General features: G+C 31.6%; 1 protein-coding gene across 4 annotated transcripts in view; it reads right to left on the bottom strand.

Annotated features, from left to right (window-relative positions):
- Positions 1 to 27,638, bottom strand: part of LOC124544488 (teneurin-m) — a 230,169-nt gene that overhangs the window by 163,106 nt on the left and 39,425 nt on the right. For 2 of the 4 annotated variants that reach the window (XM_047123068.1, XM_047123072.1), the window contains exon 2: positions 20,689 to 20,733. In XM_047123068.1, coding sequence (XP_046979024.1) covers positions 20,689 to 20,733 — 45 coding nt within the window. Of the gene's footprint in view, positions 1 to 2,573; positions 2,702 to 18,781; positions 18,823 to 20,688; positions 20,734 to 27,638 lie in introns of those variants that run through there. The other 2 variants (XM_047123069.1, XM_047123070.1) reach the window with 2 other exon arrangements.

The raw sequence follows: 27,638 nt of genomic DNA, 5'->3' as shown, positions 1-27,638 counted from the left end.
TCATTTTTTACTAATACCACAGACAGACTAAGTAAACGTGTGCGAATACGTTTTATTTAAATCACGTCAAAAGGTAAATAAATTGATTGAAGTACAAGCCAAGATGGTTCAGTGGTTAGAATATGTGATTTTTCGTGTTTATAATACATCTCGCGCTTAGTGGTGAATATTTAAACATTCATGCCCCCCAAGCACGCATTGTAGCAGCAAAGTACAATAAGCTTCAAATCTTCTAACAAGAATTCAGTAGTAGGACATTAACTGACTATTTATGGTTGTTTGCTGTTTCTTTAATTAAAGTTCATTTTAGGCATTATATCTAAAGTCACGATATGGTGTTTTACAATGAGATACGAATGATGATGATGATGTTATTCTCATAAATTTTAGCCACGACGAACATTATCTATGGAGAGAATAAAATCTATTCAATATCTAAGGCGAGAGGGGAGCTCTATCTTTAATTATCGGATATATTTATAGAATACATAAAAATATATAAAGATAAAAAATACAATATTTTCAATCAAACTTACATAAAGTCTCAATTAAGGTTATATTTATTGTTAAGACTCAAGTAGTAACTTAATAAATATTAAAAAAAACACATAATACAGAAGGGAATCAACAAAAGACATAATATAAATAATAAATAACAAAACAGGCGTAATTAAGACTAATAAGGCTTCGGTGTATGACAAAGAGTACAATACAAATCCTGAAGATTCTAATGTAAACAAGGGATCGCTCGCGGCGTCGCTTGTATAATATTTTACTTTTTAAGTCATGAGGGACCGATAGCTCCAATATCAGCTAATTTACACTCAACCAAATGATTATGGATAAAGAATCATATTTAAATATCGAACGCAATCATTTTTATTTTCCATTTTTCTTTGTATTAGTTATTTATATGTTTTTATTGATAAAAAGGCTGATAAGAAAATTAACCACCTGACGGTTAGAGTAGTTATTTCTTATATAAATATGTTAGAAAATTGTAACAAATATGCATACCTGAATGTATGCACATTTTCTCTTCACAATACACTTACAAATATATTTTCTAATTAAGTTTTTTCTACGATGAATATTATATAGGATATTCTGAAAAGAATATTTTCACTGAATGCTATATTAATATGTACAAACCTATATTACAGATAGCAATAAGTATTTTTTTACCGTTCATCTTCATTTTATGATTAAAAAATGAATTTTTAAAATTGGAATACCGTAATAATTAATCAAGGACTTTTAGAAATACTATACTCAGCCTCTAATATCAGTCAGACGAAAATATTTCATCGTCTAATTTTATCGAGAGATTATTTTAGCCCACGAAAGTAATTACAGTTGATCCGTATTTTAGGATAAGTGATTACACAGAATTAAGCAGGTCAAGCCATAGATAAAACATGGATTTATAAAATAACGATTACACCATCAACATAAAAAAAGCTTCGAATTAATAGCCTTTGGATTCTTTATAAGTACCGGCCCTTAAAATATCTCATTACCGAGGTTATATGAGCTTATGCTAGCCGCAGGGTAAGGTTCTTAAAATTTCTTTAATCCAGAGACTAAAGACTAATAGTAAGAGATAATTTAGGAATGTGTATTTCATATAGATGAAAAATAAATGTAAGGAGTCTCGAAGCAAATCAAAATTTTTAAGCCCAAATTCTTAAAGGACTTCATTTTTCGTCATCGACACAAAAAAAAACAAATTTGATTTCGCTTAATCCTTAGTCTTCTAGCAGTTTTAGTGATTGAGTCTATGTTAGTGGAATATTAAGCCCCAATCATTATGATATTTACAGCGTGTTGTTAAAGGAACTCTAAACGAAATTTTCTTAAAGAATATTCCCATGCAGGAACTCGATAGTCACACGTTTCTACAGTTGCGTCACGAGAGCTGTTATTAAAATAAATTCAATTGAGACTTGAAAGAAACTCGTGAACAACTGCGAACACTTACATTCTTTCAAATATTTACGCGAAACTAAAATTACTGAACCTTTTGTATTATATTTGAATTTTCTGCGTTATATCTAAATTATTTTCTATATATGTCATATTGTAACATTATTGTATCCAAGGATGTATTTGATATTTGAGAAATAAGCACTTACAAATGAGTTAATAATTGAAGAATACATTGTAACCAAAAAAACTTCTGAAATGATTACCAGCACTAACAGACCCTTTTATGGAAGTCCAAACAAAAAGAACAATGAGCTCGTTAGGGAGAAAAAAAAATCCCAAACCTCCAAGACGTCGATGCAGAGGATGAGAAATGCTAATTGGGATTGCATAAACTTGGTAAACAAAATTAGCCAACCATGTTTCTAAAGTTAAAAATTAAATTAAAATATGTAATTAACGCTATTGGTGATTACCATGATATCGTATTGTTATGAAGCAATAATTCCACGAAAGATAGATAAAAAAACAAATGAAATAGTCCTTCATAAGTTATTTGAATAATTATATTTATGACAGAATTGTTATTATAAAACAGCGACAACATCTACTAAACTGTTTAAATATAGGCTGAACAAGATACGTACTTTGTTTATGGTGTTGATGTAATATCCAAAAAAATGAAAGTAAAAGCACATCCAATTTTATATCATCCAAATTTTAAAGCACAAATATTCACAAAAATTATCACCGGTTAAAAATAATATTCGTTCGAATGTAGGAAACATTGAAAGTGACCTAATATTGGATATTCTGAAATTCAACACCACGCGTGGGCGGGGGACTTACATAAATAAAAACATTGCCTGTTTCCTCTCAGCGTGATAAGATGTTTGATAACTGGCCATGGAGCAGGACGTCCGCGCTGATAAGCTGTGACCGGTCGATTTTAATGAATACAATATAGTTTTGCCAACATTATCGCGATTGAACTGTATACCAAAATACATTTCATTCTATAGTTACCATACCAGATATTCCAAATAGTTCGAGTACTTAAATGTATGATGTTTTATCAAAAGTAATAAAAAATGTACCTGGGTTAAGTGAATAAGACACGGTTATATCAATTGGTATATACCGATATAGTAGAATAGTCCCAAGGAAATTTTTTATATTACGTAAAATGTTAGGTCAAACTTGTAATCCTATTCATTAGGGTCTACCGATTGTCTTGCAAACGAATTTTATTAAGTTAACCTTGATTTGCCACATGTCCCCTAACGCAATCAAGATTGCCTACAGGCAAAATCGAATTACAGCAAAATTCAATCCGACAAAATAGTGAACTCATAAATATACAATTGTCGAGTTGCTTTCGCAGCGAAATCACGTCTACATGAGTAAGGAGTAACCCTCACCGAAAAGAATCCGCGAAAACATTCGAAGAATAACCGCAAAATTTGCTTTCCGCACGTATTGCTCGTACTTCGTTACTAGCCTTGAAAGAAACTACAATTTGAATCACACAAAGTCGCACAAACGAACCGGTAAACCTGGAAGGCGGAATCCCTGGGGGCACCGACCTGTCACAATCCGTCACTTCGCATATGAAAAAAAGGAATTGGAACTAATAAATGATAGAAAGTGTCGGAATACAAGTAACGTAAACTTATCATGTCCTGTTTTTTGGTCAACGGCCTTGGACAATATATTTGCTTCAGCTAACTTTGATGCAAACTGCGATGCCGTTACTCCATTAAACAATATCTATTATTTTAGTATGTAAATCAATGTGAATTTTCTCAAACCCTACATCAGATGTTATATTCTAAACACGGCACCCCGCGTTAAGGCAAACGTAGAAATTTGTCACATGAGCGATGGTTCACCTACGTGTTTCGCCGTCCAAATCCCAAATATAATCTGTTGCCGTACGAATAAAACGCACCTTTATTACTTTAAGAAGAGATGCTTAAATTCCGTGTGACCGCCTTCAGGGATTTCACATTTCATACGACAGTGGACCAGGATTACCTACTGAATTTATATCTTAGCCGTGTTATCAAAAAGATCGTTTTCGATTGCGCACGTGCTCCCGTTGAACAGAGTTGTACCGTGGAGTGTGACTGTATGATTTTATGCCAGCAAAAGTAAAGAAGGTTGACAAATAGGTCGGGCGTGCCGATGTTCAGTTTTATTAAAATTAAAACGTTCTATCGTGACATTAATAAAAGTCTCTTAGGTTGAAATTCGCGTGCCGTTTAAATTTACAGTAAGTACACGGGGGATAAGCTGAACATTTTTATTATCATCGCGCTAGTTTATTGCGTCTCGAGCTTGGGCATTAGAAATAATCTTCACAGAGGGGCATGTCAAAAGCAATATAAAAAAACACATTTGCAATTCGATACTTGGAACTAAACGATTCTTAATATGTAACATTCAATTGATGAATAAACACAATTTATTATTATTGCTGAGAGCGAAATAGAGGTAGCGATAAATTTATTCGATTCGAGTAAAAGCGTCGATTCGCAGGCCCTCGTCCACAGACATAATTCAATCTTAGTCGCACAATTTCACCGAAAATTTATTCGACATGAACTGTAGTTGTCAAATGCTGACTTTGCGTATCGAAGGAATAAATGATAGACGTAAAAGAGAAGCAAGCAAAGACCGTCTTCGGTATTGTGATCACGTAGAGGAGACACGAGACTCGGTGGAGACGCAATCTTCGGAGAAAGAATTACATTTGTCCAAACGATGGTAAAATCACTAGTAATTCAATGTATGGTACCTAAACATGCAAATAGTGACAGCTTTAAATCAGCGCTAAATGTTCATTGTTTGTTTACGTAAAGTTAAGAATCTAATTCACATTATATGTATACATATATTTAAATATAGTAGCAACAATACATTTGCGAATAAAGTGCCTAGAAAAAAGCAAAACATATATATAATTTTCAGCTATAATATTCACTTTTAAATATAATTAAAATTGCATAACCGTAGCATCGATTTTTTGCTTATTTGATACAACAATTAAGAAAATATCTTAACTCATAACGAAATATGGTATATGAAGACAATAACTCTCATCGATGTTCAAACCAGTCCCAAAGGTACACTCGACTTCAACACGCCAAATAAACAGACAAGGCGATCAGCACAATGATTGTGAATCATCCGAACTTAGATCCAAAAATCCATTGAGTGTTTGTTTTTGATTTTTGTCTAACGAGACAATGGGGAAATGATGAACATAGCCCTGTTCGTCGCCTCTGGGAATTCACCCCATACCGACACAGCCCCTATGTTTTTAAATACAATCGATTTTTAACCTTGTCTTTAGTTTGGTAAGGCTTAGATTCTGTTGAAAATCTAGTGGATTAGCTGCCTTTTGGTATTGCGTTGGTCACATATGGCGTCAAACGGGCTAAGGCGAGTGACGGCACGCCACTCGGGGCAGTCAGATTGGTCTCTACGACGGCGCTTCCACTGCATCACTGAGGGTAACTCGGATTTTTAAGATTTAAGCCAATCCGGATAACAATTGTCCATTGGAATTCCCGTGATTTTAAAAACCTATATTTACATTTGTAGCATAAAATAAAGTATATAACAATTATTGATTATTTTATCCCTAAATCGTGAAGTTGTGCACAAAAATTTATATGACGACTGTGAAATTGGGTATAAATGAATAGGTATTTCATTTATTTGCTAGCGTCTCGTCTTCGCACGGATGCAATGCTGATACTAAATAAACAGAATGTTATATGCACAACGTTCAAAGGTTTTTTGTCATTAGACAATCGCTATGTCCTTGCATTTTAAATATGTAAAGTATTCGAAAATATTTATTTATATTACATGCTGTAAATGGTAAATGACTTTGTTTGATATACTATGTAATGATTTTGAAATTTCATTATGTTGTTATGAGTGCTATTTTTTGGCACAGTATCGAAGTCATTTAGATTGATATATATTTGTTTTGAAAACGGTGCAACTACAAGCAACTCAATCAATTAATTAATGTTTCTTGTAACCGAAGTGGTAATGATTATGTACCACTAATTAGGCTGTCGTTGTTTACCTTCGTAATTATCTCATCAAAGTTAAGTGAGGTTATAACAGTTACTAGAAATGATATCAAGCAAGGTTTAATAAAAGAAGAACTATAGTATTGTATTTTTGTTACTTGTGTTAATTTATGTATATATACAAAGCCAGCTGAGAAATATACATGCATGGAATCGAAGGTCACTCAATGTCTTACCGACTTGTAAAAGGAGTTATAAGGTCGAAAGGATAACATCTAAAGATTCATCATATGCATGTGAATTGGACCGTACATACTTAACCAATAATTAGTGATCGATCAGTGCGGACCCTGGAAGGGTATCCAAGTCTTGTAACCTTACCATAATAAACCATACCTTCCTTTAAACATATATAATAATAATTGTCTAAGGCAACAATAAAATAGTTTTCGAACTATATGTTACATACACACATACATACCCAATAATAATAAGTTATATTACTAAAGTTTACACATCTTAGTATTAATCTACTATATTGTAAATGATAAACTTTGCTTGTTTTGTTTATTTCGGATTCATGCAAATTTCAATTGATTATTTGAACCTATATTTCGAAAGGTTGGAATTGAAAGTACTTTTAACAGTAATATACTCTTTTAGATATAGAACTATCAACAACGTCGTATTTGATGAAAATTAATGCATTAAATTACAAGATGTAAGATTTTTTACACCGGTGTATATTCTAAAGAATTTTTAATTTTATAGAAAACTCAGTAAACACTTTTATAACTTTAAACATAATGTACATCTTAATTTTATAATATTATTCAGTTTAATTATTCTCGTAAATAAAATTAACCGTTCATACTTTGTAATTTATAAAGATTTAGAGATAACATTAACAATATAATATGTGGTATAAAAACGTGGGGCGTGCGCTAAGATATATTAGCACAGCACGGGAAAATATATTGCCTCGCTCGATACTAATTTGTATTATAATATTCATTCAACCATTTATTATTATATAAAATAAAAAGAAATAATTTTACTATTACATAGGAAACATCTTAATGTAGCAATAGCTATACTTCGCTTTAAAAATAAAAGCAGATGATAAAATTAATCATTTAAAAACATATTTATTTCTGCCTTTATATTTTATAAATCTTAGTACAAGCAATCCTTCGTTAATCTATTTAAAAAAACATTAAAGAATTTATATACCTACAGTATTTAAATTACATTTATGTATGTACGTTAATAAAAGGATAGCCTGTGATAGAATGACGTTTTAACGTCACGAACACATGGCATATCGTAGCAAGCCCCAGTGTTCAGATCTTGATTCTCAAGTGATTTATTTAAGTTGGATGGTATTGATCGGTGTATGACGCTGGTTTGAGGGGGAAATCGCTTTGAAACGGGGTCAACTCATCTAAGAGTTGCTTGTTTAACGTTATAAGAAATAAAGATATATGATTTGGTTTACTTAAGAATATTAATTAACTTTGAAGATTTGGAACGATATATCTCGTTTTATTTACCTATAAAATAGATTGAAAATAACATTTTTGTCGTTAAGTAAGTTGTGTTGGATATTCTTATTGATGGGATGTAAGATATTGATAAAATCAACATCCCTTGGGTAATTATACAGGTCACTAACCTGTATACCGCAACAAATCAATACAAAGAATTACTGTTGTATACTCGTATAACTATACAATACCTAGTTGATAAAATTGTATACTATTTAAGAAAGTTTACATAATCTAGTTGAAATATCCTAATTAATATTGTAAATGTGAAAGTAACTCTGTCATTCGCATTTAAACCGCTGAAATAGTTTTGATGGAATTTGGTATGGAGATAGTTTGAGTTCCGGAAAAGGACATAAGTTATTTTGTTTATAATTCATCTCGTGCTCGGCGGTGAAGGAAAACATCGCGAGGAAACCTGCATGTGTCTAATTTCATCAAAATTCTGCCACATGTGCATTCCAACAACCCGCATTGGAACAGCGTGGTAGAATATGTTCCAAACCCTCTTCTCAATGAGAGAGGAGGCCTTAACCCAGCAGTGGGAAATTAACAGGCTGTTACTTTACTTTACTTTTACTACTCAAGGGGGTGAAGTGTGCGGCTTATGTACTACTCATTATTTGAATATAGAAGTAGAAAATTTTACAATAATAATAAATGGTGGACTATATGTACTATTGTATACATTTTTCGCGTTAATGCGCAGGTTTAGCTAGTTTATATTTATATTATTACTAGTTGTTGCCCGCGACTTCGCTCGCTCCTTAGGTGATTGGCTGTCATGAATTAGGTAGAAAAGGTAGCCTATGTCCTTCCTTGAATATCAAGCTTACTTTACACTAAATTTCATTATATTCGGTACTTGTGTTTGGTTTTGAAAGAGCGATAGACAAACAGATAAACTCAGAGTTACTTTCACATTAATTATATTCGTATAAAATCAAAATCAAAATGAACTTTATTAATCAAAATAAAATTAGTCAATTAACAATTAAGTGAAGCTACTACCGGTTCGGAATCTAGATTCTACCGAGAAGAACCGTCTAGAAACTCAGTAGTTACTCTTTTTCAACATTTAAATAATAAAAAGTCATGTTAGTTAATACAATTATTTCAATTAATGTAGGTAGTATAGATTATAAACGTAAAATCACATATAACAATTTATACATTTCCGATGTTAGTAAGTATATGTAAATTTTAATTTGATTACAATTTTATTCATTCTTAACTACGCATAATTTGACTACAAATGGTTTCGTATATTAAAATAGAGTAATGTTAAGACCACACCAGATTTAAACATAAATATACATACATAAACTATGCTTGAGAATTTACGTAATGACGGATTTAAAATATGAATGTACATTACATGCATCTAATTACCTCCGAGAAATATATTTATAAATATTTTCTGTATAATACATAATTATACATTTATTACCATAAGTGCTATATTAAATATAGAACCATTGCACTTGCTTATTAGTACTCAAATAACCTACCCTTTATATTTATAACCAGTAATATCAAATTATTTACAGAAAACCGTATCCAATACTTTTTATTAAATTTTATTTTAATAATTTGATATTATGTACACTATTATCAAACGTGAATAGATAACCTTAAATTAAGGCTACGTAGCTATTTAAAAATATATACTTATATTATGTAAGCATTACTCTGTCTGTATGTTAGTCTGTTACTCTTTAACGGTCAAACGACTGAACGGACCACAGACAATCAGCTCCTAAGACGCGAGCAAAGCCACAGGTTACAACTAGTATTGTATTTGTTCAATACAATCAAACAATGTCAAAACGAATACATTGGCGAATAAATAAGAATAAAACGAAGGTCGACACATTGATCTAAGATTTTAACGGAACTCTCAAAAATAATAGCGAATCTCTAAACCGTACTTTGAAATCGATAAGACATCATTTAATATATTATAAAGAGTTTTTGTTAAATATTAATCATAAAATGCTGGCTGGTGAGTTGTGAATTAATCTTCATTCAAAAATTGATAGGTTTTATAAATATTATTGTTTTTGAAATAAGAATGTTATATAATGCATTTAGCATATACGATCCCTTTAGTTTTAATTTTACAGAATATCCCATATCCCAAATACAAGTATTCAAAGAATTAATAAAAAAAACACAAGCAAAGACAGCAATCTCTCTCCGAATTCAGATCGTATCAAATGGAATAAAGATCGTAGTTAAGGTTTTATCGCAAGCCGTATTTATTTATTATCGAGTTAGCGTCTGAATTTTTGTATTTATTTTAAAAAATGGTGTAATAAAACTTTTAAATAGTTTTAGGGCAAGGTTAAACATACTTCATTATGCATTTAAATGGTGGATGGTGGATGGGCTTCGTACTATAGTATAGTTGAACACTTATCTGTATTAGATACTAGAATTCGCTCGCGTCTTCTATCGCGCTTCGCTCTTCGGTCTTGGTTGTCATGTGTTACGCAAAAAAGTAACCTATGTTCTTTCTTGTAGTTCCAGATTGCCTCATACCAAATTTCATCAAAGTTGGTTCAGCGGTTTGGTCGTAAAAGAGCGAGACAGACAGTGTTACTTTCACATTTATAATATTAATATATGTATATACAATGGTAACTCAAATAAAATGTTCATGTATTGGAAAATCTAATTGAAGAGACGTAAGTAAAACGACGAAATGCCCATACATATAATATATTTCTGTCAAACGTATTTTTGTTGTCAGTACCACGTCTATTTAATTTATATTTGAAGCTTGGGAGACTAATATACACAACAATAGTGAGTATTGATGTTTTGCGGTAGAATATGTTATTTGCAAGTGTGTGGTGCCTAACCGAATAGACTTGAATAGCCTACCACCAAATGGGGAATATGATTTTAGGCTACTTTTCTAAGGAAGAGAAAACTATAAGCATGGTCTTAAATGAATGAAGGAGCTTTGCATAAAAATTACGTACTGGTACAGATATTTTAGCTTTAACCAGGTATGTATAAAGCTCAAAGAGATCGTACAGTTTTTCAATATTGGCGACTTATTAATAATAAGTATTTATTGATCTTTATTTAAACAATCTTGTTCACATAACGCCACGAACGAAACTGAATCTTGAAAGCTTTAATATGATACAAATGTTTATTATATAGCATTATCACTACATAGTATAAAACAAAGTATGTATGCTTAAATCTTTGGCGGTGTTTTTAATACATAGTGATTCGAAAAGAAGGTTTTTATATAAAATACATTGACAATTTAGTAAAGAAACAATGTTGATTTTAGAAGTTTCCACTGTGATAACATTGCACCCGTGCGAAGCCGGGCGGGTTGCTAGTATTTGATATTTACATCTTGAGAGATTACGAGCAGAGGTGACTCTAGGATGATATACCATTTTTAAATTTAGCTGGGCATAAAAAAGTCAATTCCTTGAATGTAATTATCAAACCGATACGTTCGATGTATTCATAATTCAAATTAAAGGAGAGCTATCGAATATCAGAGTAACAGTAAACCGGAGGTAAATAATTGAAGTAATTGTTGGGTCAGATCTGGTCAATTAATCATCGGATGCGGTCCGCGGCCACATTACCCATTTATGTCCCAAAGTAGCGTGACGTAGACCAAAATGTTACGCGTATTAATGTCCTAGATATTTGAATGTTGACAAATTTGTTAATGTAATTAAGGGATGTATTATGATAACATTGTTTTAAAAATGCATCTCATGGGATATCTGTTAGGGATTACTATCTATCGTTCAGTATCTATGTTCTGTTTTAATTATAGATGTTTATTGTAAAATGCGTGAGAGTATAAGCATCGTCTAGCTAGTCTAGGGTTTCTAAGAAGCAGCTTACAGGTATAAAGACTATTTTAGATCGAGGTAACCAGTCAGTCTTACGAATGGTTCCTTAGTTCCTTATAGTATTGTCTACCGTTTTCAGGAAATGTTATTAATTGTATCATCTAGCAAAATAGTTACTTTTAATTGTAATACAATTGCATTTATACTCATGAAGAGTATTGTTATAGATCATAATAACATAAAAAAGATAATTGCAGCATAATAGAATTATGTGTATCAAGTCTATAAAGCAGTCTTATATATAATAAATTTCATTAATACAGTATTAATTCTTGGAAGCGGTAAGATAAACTACAAATTTATATATATTACATATTAATAGAGTGGATTAAGTTTGCTCCAGTTTACTGTTACCTAACTCCTGTATAAATCTATCCTATAACGTTATCGAATGTCTAAGAAAGCATCCAAATATTTTGGTCTCATAAAAAGCGATAAATAATGGCTGCCATAAAATCACGGTGCTATGATGAGAATATTCTAGTGTCAATATCATAACGCTACGTTGGTGGTAAGATAAAAGTCCGATAGTGGTAGATATATAAAATTATAGCTACGATAAGTTGTGTCTATGTTATCATAGTTTTAGGCCAGTACTTCAGAACTCTGTTTTATAGCTTTATTCCATTTTTAAATAAAAAAAAACTATATGAATGATAGATCAGAATGATATTTCTTGGTATTTACGTATCTATAATTCTAGTGAATTAATGTTTCAAGCAAATATTTCATATTAGAATATCAAACTATTGAGTAAACTTAAATATGTTCGGTGTAATATGAGTTGTAAGCGCTTTAAGCACTTAAAGCGGAAGAAGATTAAAAACTGAGAACTTTAGTTAACATTTGTGTCTATTACAAATTGCGCTGTCGTCGCTAAATTGAAAAAAAAAATCAAAGTTCCTTATTTATATTTTAATGACAGTGTCATAAACACTGCGTCCAATGAAAGAACACGAAAGAGCGTTTTAAAAATGTTTTGTCGTGAAACAATAAACCGGTGTCCAACGGAATGTATGAGCAGTTAAGTTATCTTTATGTCTCTATCCGACAAAAATAGACGTCCATGTGTTTACAACCACTCAATACTACAAAAGTTGAGTGCATTATATCGGACTACGACATAGAGTATAATAGATCTGACGTGGAATCGACGGATATTATGTTCTCAATAAAAGTGTAAACTTACTTGTTTTATAAATAAATATTTATTTATACCACTGAAATTAACTAATTATTGAATTTATTTTAATATTAATTATTGCATTTAATTCTTAAATAAATATAAAACCAAAATTAAATTGTATAACAATTACGATCGAGATTATATATAATCAAGACCGCGTGAAATAACAACAAGGATTTTAATTATACTTCAATAAATTATGATTAATTATTTATTGATTAATGATTTTAGTCCGGAAATGTTAACAGTAACAATGTCAACAAACAATATTAAAACTCCAGTCAACGACTAATAATTATCTGAAACCTGGGTAGGATAGTGAATAAATCTTTATCCTAGCCCTGGGCTCGAACCAGATACCACAAAATGTATCGATAATTTGTTTAGCAAACAATATTGCAGACAACTTTTGAATTTGCTTATAAGGTTAACATTATTCAAAAAAGTATATAATGGATAATTCTTTATTTGAAAATTTAAAAATCAACTAAAGGAATAACGTTATCAATAAATTAAAATAGATAAACTCTTGACACATGCTCCTGTCACTTCCAATATTCTCTACTCTTAGGACTTAATTTACATGATAACGCGTCCGTTGGTAAGTAAAACTAGGTACATGTGGTCCATTGTGAGTGGGCCATTGATAGTTTTGACATGTGTACTTGAAGAGGCGGAGATACTTAATCATTTCAGACTATTGTTGCTGGAATTTCAACTGGTCCACGTTAAATGTGATCTTCGAACCTTCAGTCGTTCGTTCGTTAATAGACTCTATATATGAAAATATAACGCTGGTTTCACTTTGTTTGAATTGTCGTTTATGACGTTATGAGTTATAAAATGATTTCTATTCATAAAATTATATTTTCTGGTTATTATATAATATACCTATAATTAGTGTATATACTTATAACATCTTTCGTTTTCGTTCAGCTAAGATAATGCCTCGTATAATTTGTAGTAAAAGTTATTAAATAATGATGCTGCCTTGACAATGAAATGAAAATTTGGTTCAAATTATAGGCATTTCAGTAATTTACACTTATGATGGTATGTCTATAACGTAATAATGTAAAATTACGATCGTTAATCTAAATGAATAAGAAGGGTATTTTTTTAGTTGATCTTTATGTCCATATCTGCAATTTCATTTTCAACATTTGCGATATTTCACGATGCATGCACCTCACGGCAGATAGTTATTAAAATGCCGAGAAACGTGACGTCACCGCCATCTAACGACCGACCAGGGAGCTGTTACCCCCGTTCCTATTTCAAATTACCCGCCGCCATCTTTATTGCTACGATGACAGATTTAAATTGACTGTTTGATAGATGTTTTGTTTATGAATGATTGTTCACACGTGGCTTGTAATTTAGATATAAAAATAAAGCGTATTCCACAACGCTGCTCCAATGCGGGTTGGTGGTTACACGTGTAGCAAAATTTCATCCGACACATGAAGATGTGTTACACAAATTATAAACATATTATTCTATATTGCTTGCCCGGGTTTAAACCCGTAATGTTCGTTTAAGTTTCATTTTAAATAAGACCTAGAACATTTAAGTTTTTTTTAATAAATTGTCAAAATTATGATAGGTAGCACTTTTTTGAGCCAGCTCAAAATCTAAAAAAGCATTGGTGATTTATTTCGACTCTAAGAAAGTACACAAAGTACTGACGAAGTAAAATAACATCCATCAAAATGAATTTTATGTTGACTTTCAAAAGTAATATAATAGAAATAAAAAAAAAATCTTGTTAAGTATATATAAGTAAAACTTTTTAAAACGAGTTTCGTTCGAATAATTTTGGTAAAATAATGAGATACAGATGTTTCTTTTTTGTAATTGACATTTCCAAGTTTTGATAAAACTTTATTTAGGTTAGGGAAAATCTATTACTTGTTATTGGAGTTGAACTAGCGTAGAAACAGTAAACGATAAAAACGAGTCGATAGTCAAAATTTAAAACAAATAGAAAGGACAAAACGCTAACAACGCACAAAGGTTTGATGCGACTTTGTGATGTCGGCCTCTATAAAATATTTTTCGATACCAGGAGAAATTGGTCAAAAATGACTGTCGAACAAGATTATTCTATACCATTCTACCTGCATGCAACTAACAGTTTTATATTACGCGTTTTAAAGTTGAAATTTGCGTGATGTTTGTTATTCATTTTGCCGTCTCCACTGTTCCTGTATTATGAAGCTGGGCTTGGAGACTGAGAACGTTATTTATTGAAACCTTATTACCTCAGTTTTAAATCGATTTAAGGCCTTAAGATGTAACACTATTTTCATGATGTGAGCATTTTTTATACTGCGAATGATATCGTAATCCATATTATTAAGGACAAAATGAAAGTAAGTAACCCATTTAAAAGTGTATATACTAATAAATGACATAAAACCTTTCTCTTCAATGCATAATTGAATAAAACTACTTTAAAAAGTAGCAGCCCTTGGATACGATACGTCGATACTTAAAATTTAAACCTGTAGGAACTGCCTACAGGTTTAAATTTTAAGTATCGACGTGACCAGCTTTAACTCCATATGCTTATTATACCAGATAATTATTATATTTTACAAATATGTACCTACAAATATTCTATTAAAAACCTTTTAAAATGTATAAAGTTAAAATCTATTAAATTTAGTGTATTACGAGCGTCGCAAAGGTAGAGTAAAATAAAAATATCGTTGCGCATCCATTGACTTCCTCGTTGCATGCCATTTTTATTTCTATAATTTTGTTTTAATTTTGATTTTATATTTGAACAAGTTTTATAATTTGAAATATTGTTTATTTGTTTTTTATAGGAACGTAATAACAACTTCAGTCATTTTTACAGTCTCTCTACGCTCTCTCAAAAATAATTTAAATATTACTACATACAAATTAATGTCATATTAAAATAAAACTAAAACATTTACTCATAGATATGTATCATAATCATAAAAATGTAATAATAAAATAGTGTTTTATTTTTAGTTAGTATATTTCTAAAAAAAATAATTTATTCGTATATAAATTTTAAGAGCAGATTATTATTAGTGAAGAGGTAATGTGTGAGTAACTTACCCTTCAGATATAATCTATCTATTACAAAATTAAGGTCTATTATAGAACTTTAGTATCTTTACTTAGGCGAGTGATGATCCGATTCTGTACTTTCAACGTTAGAAAAATCGTACCCGAAGGAATGCCGTTTGGAGACAGGATTACAAAGTTTTTCGATCACAAACTTACACTATAAATTCACGGTTCAAGGAATGCCAACTATCAGAACTGAGTTCTTCCCTATTATTGACAATTTATGACGCATTTGCATATCCGTTGAGTAACATTTGGGTAACATTCAGTCTTCCGACCCATATCTTTTGATCCCTTTTAATTTAATGCGATGCTACTCAAAATGTTAAACGTTTTTAGCATATATTTATCACTTAGGATATTTTATATTATTTATGTTACTAGATACAAAATGCAAGATGCGTAAGTTAAATACGACTTGATAATTATTTATTATGCGAGAGAGATACGAGGTCGATTTTGTTTAACTTTTACTATTGAGGGACAAAATCGGACCCACGTCTTACAAACACAATCAAGCATTCAATGAAGTACTTAAGATATGTATATCATAGTGTCTTAATAAGATTTCAAAATTATTAAAACCTATTTTAAATATAAGTGCTTAGGGAATTGAGCCATAAGTGGTCATTTTGATAATTTTTATTTATTAACCTTTTATTGGGTGATCAAGATTATTGTAAATAAGATATATTATTTTATTCATAGATAGTATTGGAATAAGTTATTTACAAGTTTTTTTTTACGTTTGATTAAGTCGTTGAAGTGCGCTGGAATGATTATCCAAACATTTTTTATAAAAAAAAAAATCATATTGTTCAGTAACAATTAGTTTAATAACCAGATTATTCTAAAACAAGAAAGCTTTATAAATATCATCTTTTTAAGAAATTTAAAAAGGGCAAGTATTTTTCAAGATAGGTTAATTATGTTAAAAGGAAATGATTTTACCTTATCAAAATATTGTAGGTTGTGTACCAAACTGTGTTATTATATATGCTCACGAACTAGTTTATTATGTAAAAAAATACCTTAATTTCGTCTTTTTATAAAAATTATAATTGGGTATCCAATAAGGTTGAAAATTGCTTGCAACCGCAGACAGACGCGGCTCGACCGCATTGTCCACAAATGTAACGCGATAGAATCGATTCGCTCCGTATAACAACTCGATAATATAAAATCGATATTGTATCCGTCGGTTCCTCGCGCACTTCTTATGCGATGGTAAATTAAAAATCACCTTTATATTTTTTAGTTCGTTTTGTAACTGTTTTGTAATTATAGCTTACGTTAGAAACCTTTTGTGAAATTGACTTGTGTTTTTAAATATGCATTATAATAATATTTCAGAGCAAAAATGATATTTAACACCTAATGTGTTTCATAAATTCAGATGGTGAAGAACAGCCTGCAAATTTCCCACCGCTGGGCTAAGGTCTCCTCTCCCTTTACACAATACACATGTGGCAGACTTTCTATGAAATTAGACACATGCAGGTGTAGGCAATTCGGCAGTAGGCAGTTTCCTCACGATGTTTTCGATCACCGCTGAAGAGAAAAAACAGCAATTAAGAACAATTAAGAAGTTTCTTTGATTAGTGGAACATCCAGCACCACTTCCATCGTTCCATAAACAATAAAGCACATCTATCAGAGACACTACTCCGGGAAATTACAGCAAAATTTGACGACATAATCAAATCAAAGCCAACGCAACCGTTCTGACTCAGCTCGATGACGTAGCCAACTATTTAAGTTTCGTCTTTGATTAAGCGCGCGACGAAGATTTTCTTGATTAAAATCTCGCTGTAGATACAGCGGTACGTCGAGTGCTTGTCTTCGAGTTTCGAGCTCTTTGAAATTTGAAAGGCTGTGGCCAGAAATAGAAGTTAACTCTTACTTGTCTAAATCATCTAGTATTCAATTTACCAAAATACACAACTAACCAACTATATTAAGTCAACAAGTTAACATGTACGATTACTTAAAGCTTGCGGTGAGTGCAACATATTAATAAATATCAAAATACTCTTCCTTAAAGGCTTAAGTGAATTTGTATATACAATATATACTGTAATTACTGCATTCGTTATTTAAATAAGACAATTACTTTTTTTATTTTTCTAATTAAAATCGGGATGTTTCAATCGATATGGACTGTTAATTTATTCTAAAAATACTGTATTAAGATAGATAATAAGTCTATCCAGAAGCGGAGACCACAAATAACAAGATACCGCAAGTATATTGCTAATAGAAGGGTTCGCAGTGGAGGCGATCGTGTAACACCCCCAGCGTATGCACGCGAAATAGTAGCAGAGACCGATAAAAATCATAACGCATAACACGACTCGTATGTAACCATATTTCTTGGCGCGCTGATTAGATATGGAAAATATTTCGTGGGTGAAATAATATCCTGATATATTCGCGCCGGGCCGATAAAGGAACGAAAGATGGCCCCCTTAATGGTCGGAACCGGTCGAAATTGACCGAAATCATCCGAAACGGGCCGAATAGCCCATCCAGGGCGCGTATTTTTACATATTATTTTACCGGGCCGCATTAAATTACGGCGGATTTTTTGTTGGGAGTTATGAGGAACATATTTCGTGAAGGTGCGCCATGAAAGCGATCCTTGCCTTCGAGAGGCGAAAAAGGAATAATTATAGCAATATTTCAAGGGGGTTAGCAGTTATCCTTACTTAACTGGATTCTATAAGCTGCGGGGTTTGGATAACAGATGCTAGAGGTAGGTTTTATTCATAACTAGCCAATGACCGCGGTTGGGGTTGTTTGCTTGTTAAGAATTTTGAGCATTTCTTTATTTAATATTATTTAAATATATATAACATGTGATTTGATGCTTATACATGCTATTAAATTTTGAATTAATAAATATCAAATTTAATTATTCCACAAGCTACACACTAATTTCCTCATCGTGCAGTAAGGTGCGGTATTACGCCATGGTGGTTTAAGCAAATGTAATAAAAACCAAAATACTTTAATTTTTAATAATTTTAAGAAGCTGTTAAGGGTGAATAGTTTGTGATGTACCTTCCCCCGTCAGATCATCTCCTATCGATGATTGGAAGCAACTGGAATGAAAAATGAATCGTCAATAAAGAGTACTACACTAATTACATTATACATGATTGGGTTTGTACTAAATTTAATTAAGCTGCGTGGAATTTTTTGTCTCCGGCTGCAAAGTTTTTGTTTTATGAAGGACAGCTGTCCATAAGACTATCATGAATATAAGTGACCATTGTGCTCCGTTTAATAAATATTAAATTAATTATCGATAAGTAAAGTCAATACTGATATTATATACTCTATTTAAAAATAAACTTTTATTTTCAAAATGAAATTAAATTGAGTTTGTTGACTTATTGTATGTTGAGAATTTCTTTTAATTTATCAACTAATGTGTAAGTATATTTACTTTAGAGAATATTATTATCAAAAATGAATTTAGATAATGTTCCTCTTCTATTATAAATGCATTGCACAAGTTTATGCTTACGATATTTTTTTGCATTGTAAATGTGATTCTAAAATCAATGCGAACGCATTCTCCATTTTAACTAAAAACCAACCCGAAAATGGCCATCCTCGCTGGAATCCCATCCATACGTCGTATAGAATATCAGCACTATTCTATTCGGAAGTCGAAACAAATGTGAGCGTCGCGTACTGAAAATCGGCTTTCTGCAATCGAATGCAACCGACAAAGATGGAAATATAAAATTGGTTGGTGTAAGCGGGATAGCTGCAATGCGGACAGCTACAGACGCGAATGGAATTGCAAATGCGCGAACGGGCGAACCCTCGACGTACTTTCAGCCGCTATACGGCACTGCTTATTTTTCTTTAGCTAAAGATATGTCAACGCTAACGTTGGCGTGAATGGCGGAGTTTCTGCATATACAGGATTAAGTTCCAAGATAAATACAGAATAATTAAAAATATTTGTTAACGCTTTAATCCGATGCTAAGTTAGGTTTAGAATATAATGTATAATTATGTAAGAAGAATAAGAAGTAATTTAGACAAATACTGTAGAGACGATTTTAGGCCAGCAGTTCAGGCATTATTTCTTCTACAAATACTGTATTATTATTGGAGTAGCTGCTATAGCCGGATAACAATGTTTCAAGTTTTTCAGATTTGAAAAACAAATATGAAAAATTAAGTTAAAAGTTCTATAACATCTCCGTTCTTTTATATTTAAAAAAAAATAGTGAAAATAACGCTGACCGCATCTAGCCGATGCAAATTGAAAAAGCCAAACTAAGAAAGTTTCAGGATTGAATTTTTAATTATTGCCTCAACCATATTTTCTTCACGGTTCAATTCGATAGTTTACCGAAAGAGAAGTTTATTAATTGAGTTAGCGGCGTCGGTGCTGTTGGTCCGTTTTTACGCTACGGTATAATCAAAGTGGGGAAATCCTTGCAGAATATTTTCAAAGGTGAATTCTAGGAACAGACTTGAAATCTTATTATTGGAGCAAGTTATCCTTGCCGAGTTTGTTTGAGTGCAATTCTATCCAGCGGATTTTTAATTGTAGTGGTGATTATAGTTGCTCAACGCTAGTTCCAACTTTTTTTTAAACGTTTTCAACGATCGGTGTTTCGTTATTTTATTTTTTTATATACTGGACGAAGCGGATTTTATATTAATTGAATCTTTTATTCCAGTACGGGATTTGAGAGATGCAGTTTTTGGTCGTATGACATGCATGCTTTTTTCATTTGCTGCCATAAGTGATGATAAAAGTGTGATGACAGATGAGTGAATGATTTTGTAATTAATCGATATAATTACCTACGTAATGTCACCTCACCAACGTCATGTATTAGGATAGTTTAATTTATATGGTGATTAAAATATTTGTCGTTTCATCTATACATGAAGTATGTAGAAAAATATATCTTGTGTTTTAAACATTTTTCACTTACTTATATAACTGTAACCGCAGTCATCTCCATGTTGCTGTGACTCACCTGTAAATAAGAAAAGGACTTATTAGTACAAATAGACGTAAATACATTAAGATTACTCTTTGATAAAGTATAGAAACAAAGGACACTTGATGAAAAGTGATTAGGTAGGTCGACCTATTTATATTGACCTTATTTGATATTATGTATTCCACTAATTGAATGAAATCTACGAAAGTTAATTGATATACTGTAATTACGTTTCTTGTATTAATATATATATATATATATATATATATATATATATATATATATATATATATATATATATATATATATATATATAATATATTCTTGTATATAAATGTAATTAAAAACGTAAGAATGTGAGATTTCAAAAGTATATTTAATTTATGAAGCGTCAATAGCGCAATGGTTTACGGGCCGCCTAGCGATATAAAAGTCACAGGATCTATCCTGAAAGTATTGTCGTATCCAATCCAAAAAAAAATTGCTGTGAAATGCAATTTGGATGTTTAAAAGTATAAGAAATTTATATTATATTATTAATATTATAAGCAATACCAAACTACCAATATTGTCTAAGCCTAGAACTTTTCATATATTATGATTACAAATGATTTGACCTTTATGCGACGGAAAGATTATTGATACTAAGCTACGTAAAATTGATTCGCATTTACTTTCATATAATTAAGAATCATAATATGACAAAAGTCACGGTTACTTATCATGAGAACATGTGTGAGAAAATTGAAATTCATTTTAAGACTTATAGCTTGAACATAAAATTGATAATAGCTTGGATACTATTTATCGTCAAAACTCCTTAGATATCGTTACGGCGTATCGCGTACGATCGTCACGCGGCATTAGATTTGAATCTTGAACTCTTTAAAATGGAGTAATGGTGTCTTCCGTGTACTGAGGGGAGAACACGAATTCACGCCTCGGATTGAAAACGTGCATTCGATTTCAAATCCTATAGTTCAAAAAATACGAGTCATTTTCGTAGTTCACATCTGAAGAATCTCGAAGTTATTTAATATTACTTATTAATATTAGAAATACTACAACCGTCACATGAGGGAACTCGAGTAATAAATTGTTCTTTTTTGCTTTCAGAATTAAAATCGTTACAGAATAGAAATGTAAAGAAAATACATGAGGGGTTAAGAGAATAAATTAATTTATATATTAAGTTAAAAATAATTTTAGATTAAATTTTCTATAGTTTCGTTTTTTGGGGATGTGCTTTTGCTATATAGAGACATTTTCAGTAGTCCAGGAGACGTTCTTATAAATCCTGGAAATATAGTTTTAATTACTTCGAATCGGAATTTAATGTCATCATTACGTTAATGAATTTCTTTCAAGTAACCATTTAATATACAAGCAAAAAGAGTCGAGATGGCCCAGTGGTTAGAACGCGTGCATCTTAACCGATGATTGCGGGTTCAAAACCTTGCCTGGTTTTGAACCTGCATGTGACAAATTTCATCGAAATTCTGCCACATGTGTATTCCACCAACCCGCATTGGAACAGCGTGGTGGAATATGTTCCAAACCTTCTCCTCAAAGGGAGAGGAGGTCTTTAGCCCAGCAGTGGGAATTTACAGGCTGTTGTTATTGTTGTATACAAGCAAAATGTCTTTTGATATAGTCCAATGACTTTCATAGCTAAAGTCCACAAATGTAGACCAAAGATAGAAAATAAAAAAATTGGTATAAATGTAATTTTCGTTTATATTCGAATATGGAATTCTTAATATTCGGACAGTGTAAATTTTATACCCTATCATGTCTATTGGAAATTCGTTTAAGTCAACATTGAAACAGTTTCGTTTCAGATACAGTGATCTCATTACAAAAAGGGTCCGTCAAATTGACACTTGCCCAAAAATATTTCTTTGTAATCACGGAGAAAAAAAATCCCTGTGCGTTGAGCGTTAAAAGGCGAAAATTCTCATCGTTCATAATGACGTAACTCTATATTTTATGGGCTGAAAGGAATTTAATTTTGGCCCTTTATTTTCGCCTACATTACGTACGGAGGGACAGCTTAAATTTTTAAGGAAAATTTACATGGACCAAGTTTTTGGCCGTGTCATCTTATTTTAGATCATCAAAAGTATATAATTACATCATTTATGAATAAAACGAAATTTACACTCACTTTCCATATAATAGGAAAAGGAAAATGAACTCAGAAAGAACACTGAAATAAAATTTTGTACTTGAAACATGAATTGAAATAAACCGCTGATCACCGGTAACCCAACTTGTTTAATTTCTAGAAATTGTAATAAATTATCTACTTTAATACTTTGAGAAATTAATTTACGAAATTCAAAACATCATGAATCATAACAAATACACTTTATCAGACGAGCTTTTGTTTGTATTTATCCTAACGACAAAGGCGAGTTACGACACGAATTCATATTATAGCGTCGACTTTCCAAAAACTTTATGACATCAAGTGATAAACTCAGATAATAATTTATCTTGGGACTTGGCTGTGGCTCTCAGGACCGATTCGTGTTATCAACGAAATAAAGAAGCGGAGAAAAGATATATAGTTTTATGTGTACTGTACATAAACCGTAATGAAAATATTTTCGTCATTTCTATTTGGGAAGCTTCATCAGCCACATTATCTGAATATAATATGACCTTATTTCTGGATTTATAATTGTATCATATTTTTAAATTCAACTCAAATACAATGACTTGGTCTATTAGAAGCTTTACACGCTTTGATTGATTAATTAAAAACGAAAAAAATCGATCATACAGATCTTATTGTTTAAATTTAATTATTAGACGCAGATGTAAGTCTAAGGCCACTTAAAATTGAATGTGGACATGGGAACGTACTAAGACAATACATCAAGGTTAAGGGAAGCGCCTTGATACGGGCATATTGAAATATCGAGTGATGTTCAAAACAAAAAGACAGGATATTATAACAACGCATGTCAATAAAGTGATTTTATTGATTAAGTTAAATTTTATTCTTAGGTTGGTAATATACGGAACTATGAAATTGTAATTGTTGCCATTAGACAATAATTCCTATGAAATATGTTCGGATTTTAAACTATTTTACGTAATCTTTGATAATAGAATGGAATTGAAGATAATATAAAAATTAATATTCTTTTTTTAAACATTCTTTAAATCAATTATTAATTTTTAAACTGCATGGAAAAATGCTTACAAATACTTATACTGCTGACTGTCAAATCGCAACCCTCATTGGAAATTGCGATTGGTGCAAGATCGGTTCTTCGGTTCCATGCGGGTTGATGTTCTTACATGATGTAATGTTGGTTACGCTTTACAAAACTGTCTTTAATTATAACAAATATCGCATCGAGATTAAGTTGATTCTTGAATATAAATCTTTATTCAAAGAATGAAGTTGTAATAATTACGTTCCGCCTTTCATTAAATATTACTTTACTTTAAACGCAAACATAATTTTAAATATTCTATGGTATTCATATCATTTAGGCCTATAAATCTTCCGACCATAAAACCCATTGAACATGAAGATAAGATTCAATTTGTCAATCTTATGCCATAAAATAGAGTATTCAAAATTCGTATTTTAATAGACTCTGCTTCAAAGGCCACCGTGTACATGGTTTGATAAGAAATCAAACTCAATCCTTTCGATTAAAGATATGAATTGTTTTGACACAATTTTCTTACTAAATAAGCTTCATAGTGTGATATATTTTAATTAATTTAATAGCTTTTTATGCGTGCTTATTTATTTCATTTGAAATTTAGGTTCGTAAAAAATATGTATTTTATTTTTTAATAAATTAAATAACTACCTTTTATAAAACAAAGTCCCCTAGCTGCGTCTGTCTGTTTGCGATCAACTCTAAGACTACTCATTTCTCAAGGTTTTTGTGTAAATAACTTACAACAACAATATTTATAAGAAATGTAACAAATATATAAATTAAAGGAAAAAATAATTAAAAAAATAGATGTTCACTCGTGCGAACCCCTTACGGGCAGCTAGTAGTTTTATAATTTGAAGGATAAAAGTACATAATTATTAGTAAACGTATTACACGACGAACTCATTTTTGTAAAATTTTACATTTTTCTTCAAGTTTTTATTGAACAAAATCGAGAGTCTACGTTAGTATGTATAAAATAGGGGGCGATGTCTCATCCGGCCGCGTCGACGTCTCGAGTTTTCCTAATGACGCGAATATTTCCCGTCTGACGTTTAATTAACTATCAAAAGGGTGGGGATGGGGGCGCTAGTTTCAAAAGCCTCTCCTAATACAGTGCCAATCGTGCTGGCTAGCGCTCAGCGATAAAGAGGTGCAAATTTCTAAAGAGAAATTGTAAGAAAAACGTTCAATTCTTACTACTAGTAAGCTATGATAAGAATTAACAATAATTTAATCAAAATATTTTTTATTTAAATTATAAGCTTAGAAGAAATATATTGTAGTAGCTTGTATTATTTGCTCACATAAGCCAAGAACTTAAGAACAATAATTACATTTTTTTAAATATTACTTATGTGTTTGATATATACAGTAAATTTTTATTTGATATAATTTTGTTAAAATTTCATAGATTCATTTGAGCGCAACCAAAAACTACATGAATCGTGTGCTTTTTTAAAGTAATCTATTATAATGGAGTTATCCAATCGTGCGTGTCAAGCCGCAACGACTTTTTTTTATAGTAAACATATTTTTTCTTATTTATTATTATATAAAAGCTAACTGAGAATGACCTAGTGAATGGTACCGTGATGTCTCAGTGGAACCGAAGTCTTTACCAAAAATTACTTGTTTGTGGAAACATCGTGAATGTATTGGATGAAATTCTACCACCAATTCAATCATCCATTCGCCCATAAGAGCAACTTGGTTATATAGCCTCCAAATATACTCCTTGTAAAAAGACGGTACGCTTTGGTTCGGTTTGGAACAATAACGTACTTCTTATAATACTGATACCTTTTCATTAAAAAAAAGCAAGCTGTATACATTTTATAATGTGAAGTGTTAAATACATAGAGAGCGTGTTAAATGTATTAACATGTCCATAAGCTTACTGCTTAATTTCGATTCAAGCACCAGCACGAAGTATCGCTAAACTTTGCTATACTTATGCTAAACATGCTCTATCATTACGCCGCTATCATAATCTCAATACCCAACCATTCTATTAATTTTCAACCTTATATAGCAACAATAGAGGTGAAAATCACTTGATTCGTCATTTAGGCGACTGCAGTTTTTTATTCCATGTTTTTCGCGCGTTTCATTTGTATCATATTTCATACGCCATAGAGTCGATATTTGAATGTTCAAAACGCAAACAAGTATTGCAAGCGGACAAGTTACACACGCTTGCCTTAACAAAAATAACGAACGGTGCCATCGAGACAGTATACTATCGCCTCCTGAATAGATCTCTATTATGAAAGGGTCTTTTTAACGTTTCAAAGGAACGAGGGGGTTTTCTAATAGCTAATTTTATAGGGTGTGAATGTCATTACGGCTTATTTTGAAGAACTGAACGCATTTGTATATAAATTTAGCGCTTTCCGCCATCTGTTCGTGGTCGCTCGTTTGGTTCGTTTGCTGCTTATTTAATAAATGGTAATTGCGCGCAGCATTTCAAGTTAAAGTATGAGGACAAAGACACTGAATAAATGATTAAATTAGTCTTAAGAATTATGTCTGTTACTGGTTGTCTCAGTAACACTTAACATATAGCTCTCTATGATCAAAGAAGCACACACAACCACAACTTTAAAAGAATGGATGTAATATTACATTAGTTGAGAAGAATTTGCTTTATAGGAGGCCCGATTTGGTTGGTACCAGTTCGGGCCGTATAATATTATCGATTTAGTGGAATCCACTACGAAGAATACGACAATAGTTCTCCACATTATTGATTCAGTTCGTAAAATATTTTAGTTCAATTGAACTAGTAGTTGAAATAGCTTAATAGTAAAAGTTAGTAAACCATAAAATAAGACAGACGAAGCCAAGAACATAACTTAGTTCCTAATAAAACTCAACAAAGAATAACTGTAAGTGTTGCTCATATATCAATGTAATATGAAAACTACACGGTAAAATCTACCGGACCTGCACATTACGACTGGTATAAACAACCAAGTTACTTTTACACCCTCAATAAATCTACGGTTACTCGCAGTTATGTCGAAATTTTTCAAGAAAATTTTTAGAACCGCCACTTATTGCAAACATAATACAAGTTTAGATCACATCACGGAACAATATAAGATCACGAAACACGGTCTCTTTGTTGTCTGGATTAAAGGGTATCGTGTATTAATTGCATTATAAAGAGGTAGTTTGAACTTTGGGCATAGTAGTTTTTAATCGATTTTAGAATGTGTTTAAAATTGTATTTTTATTTTTATATCTGTTACGGCATAACTACGTAATTATAATGTATTAGAGCTGAGATGGCCCAGTGGTTAGAACGCGTGCATCTTAACCGATAATCGCGGGTTCAAATCCAGGTAAACACCACTATATATATATATATGTGCTTAATTTGTTTATAATTCATCTCGCGCTCGGCGCTGAAAGAAAACATCGTGAGGAAATCTGCATGTGTCTAATTTCATCGAAATTCTGCCACATGGGCATTCCACCAAACCGCATTGGAACAGCGTGTTGGAATACGTTCCAAACGTATACGTTAATGGAAGAGGAGGCCTTATCTCAGCAGCGGGAAATGTACACTGGCTGTAACTTTACTCTACTTTACTTTAATAATGTATGTATAGACATTCGTAAGGTTTTTTTTTAATAAGGGTTATTTTGGTTCCAATAAAATTTCGTAGAGATCTGATAATGAGTTTCGGAGATAGACAACGGAACTCTTCATTAAATGCCAGCAAATCAACTGCGCTT

Source organism: Vanessa cardui, chromosome 4, assembly GCF_905220365.1.
Source record: "Vanessa cardui chromosome 4, ilVanCard2.1, whole genome shotgun sequence".
Classification (NCBI taxonomy): domain Eukaryota; kingdom Metazoa; phylum Arthropoda; class Insecta; order Lepidoptera; family Nymphalidae; genus Vanessa; species Vanessa cardui.
Note: the sequence above shows the minus strand (reverse complement) of the source record. Positions and strands in the feature narration are given on the sequence as shown.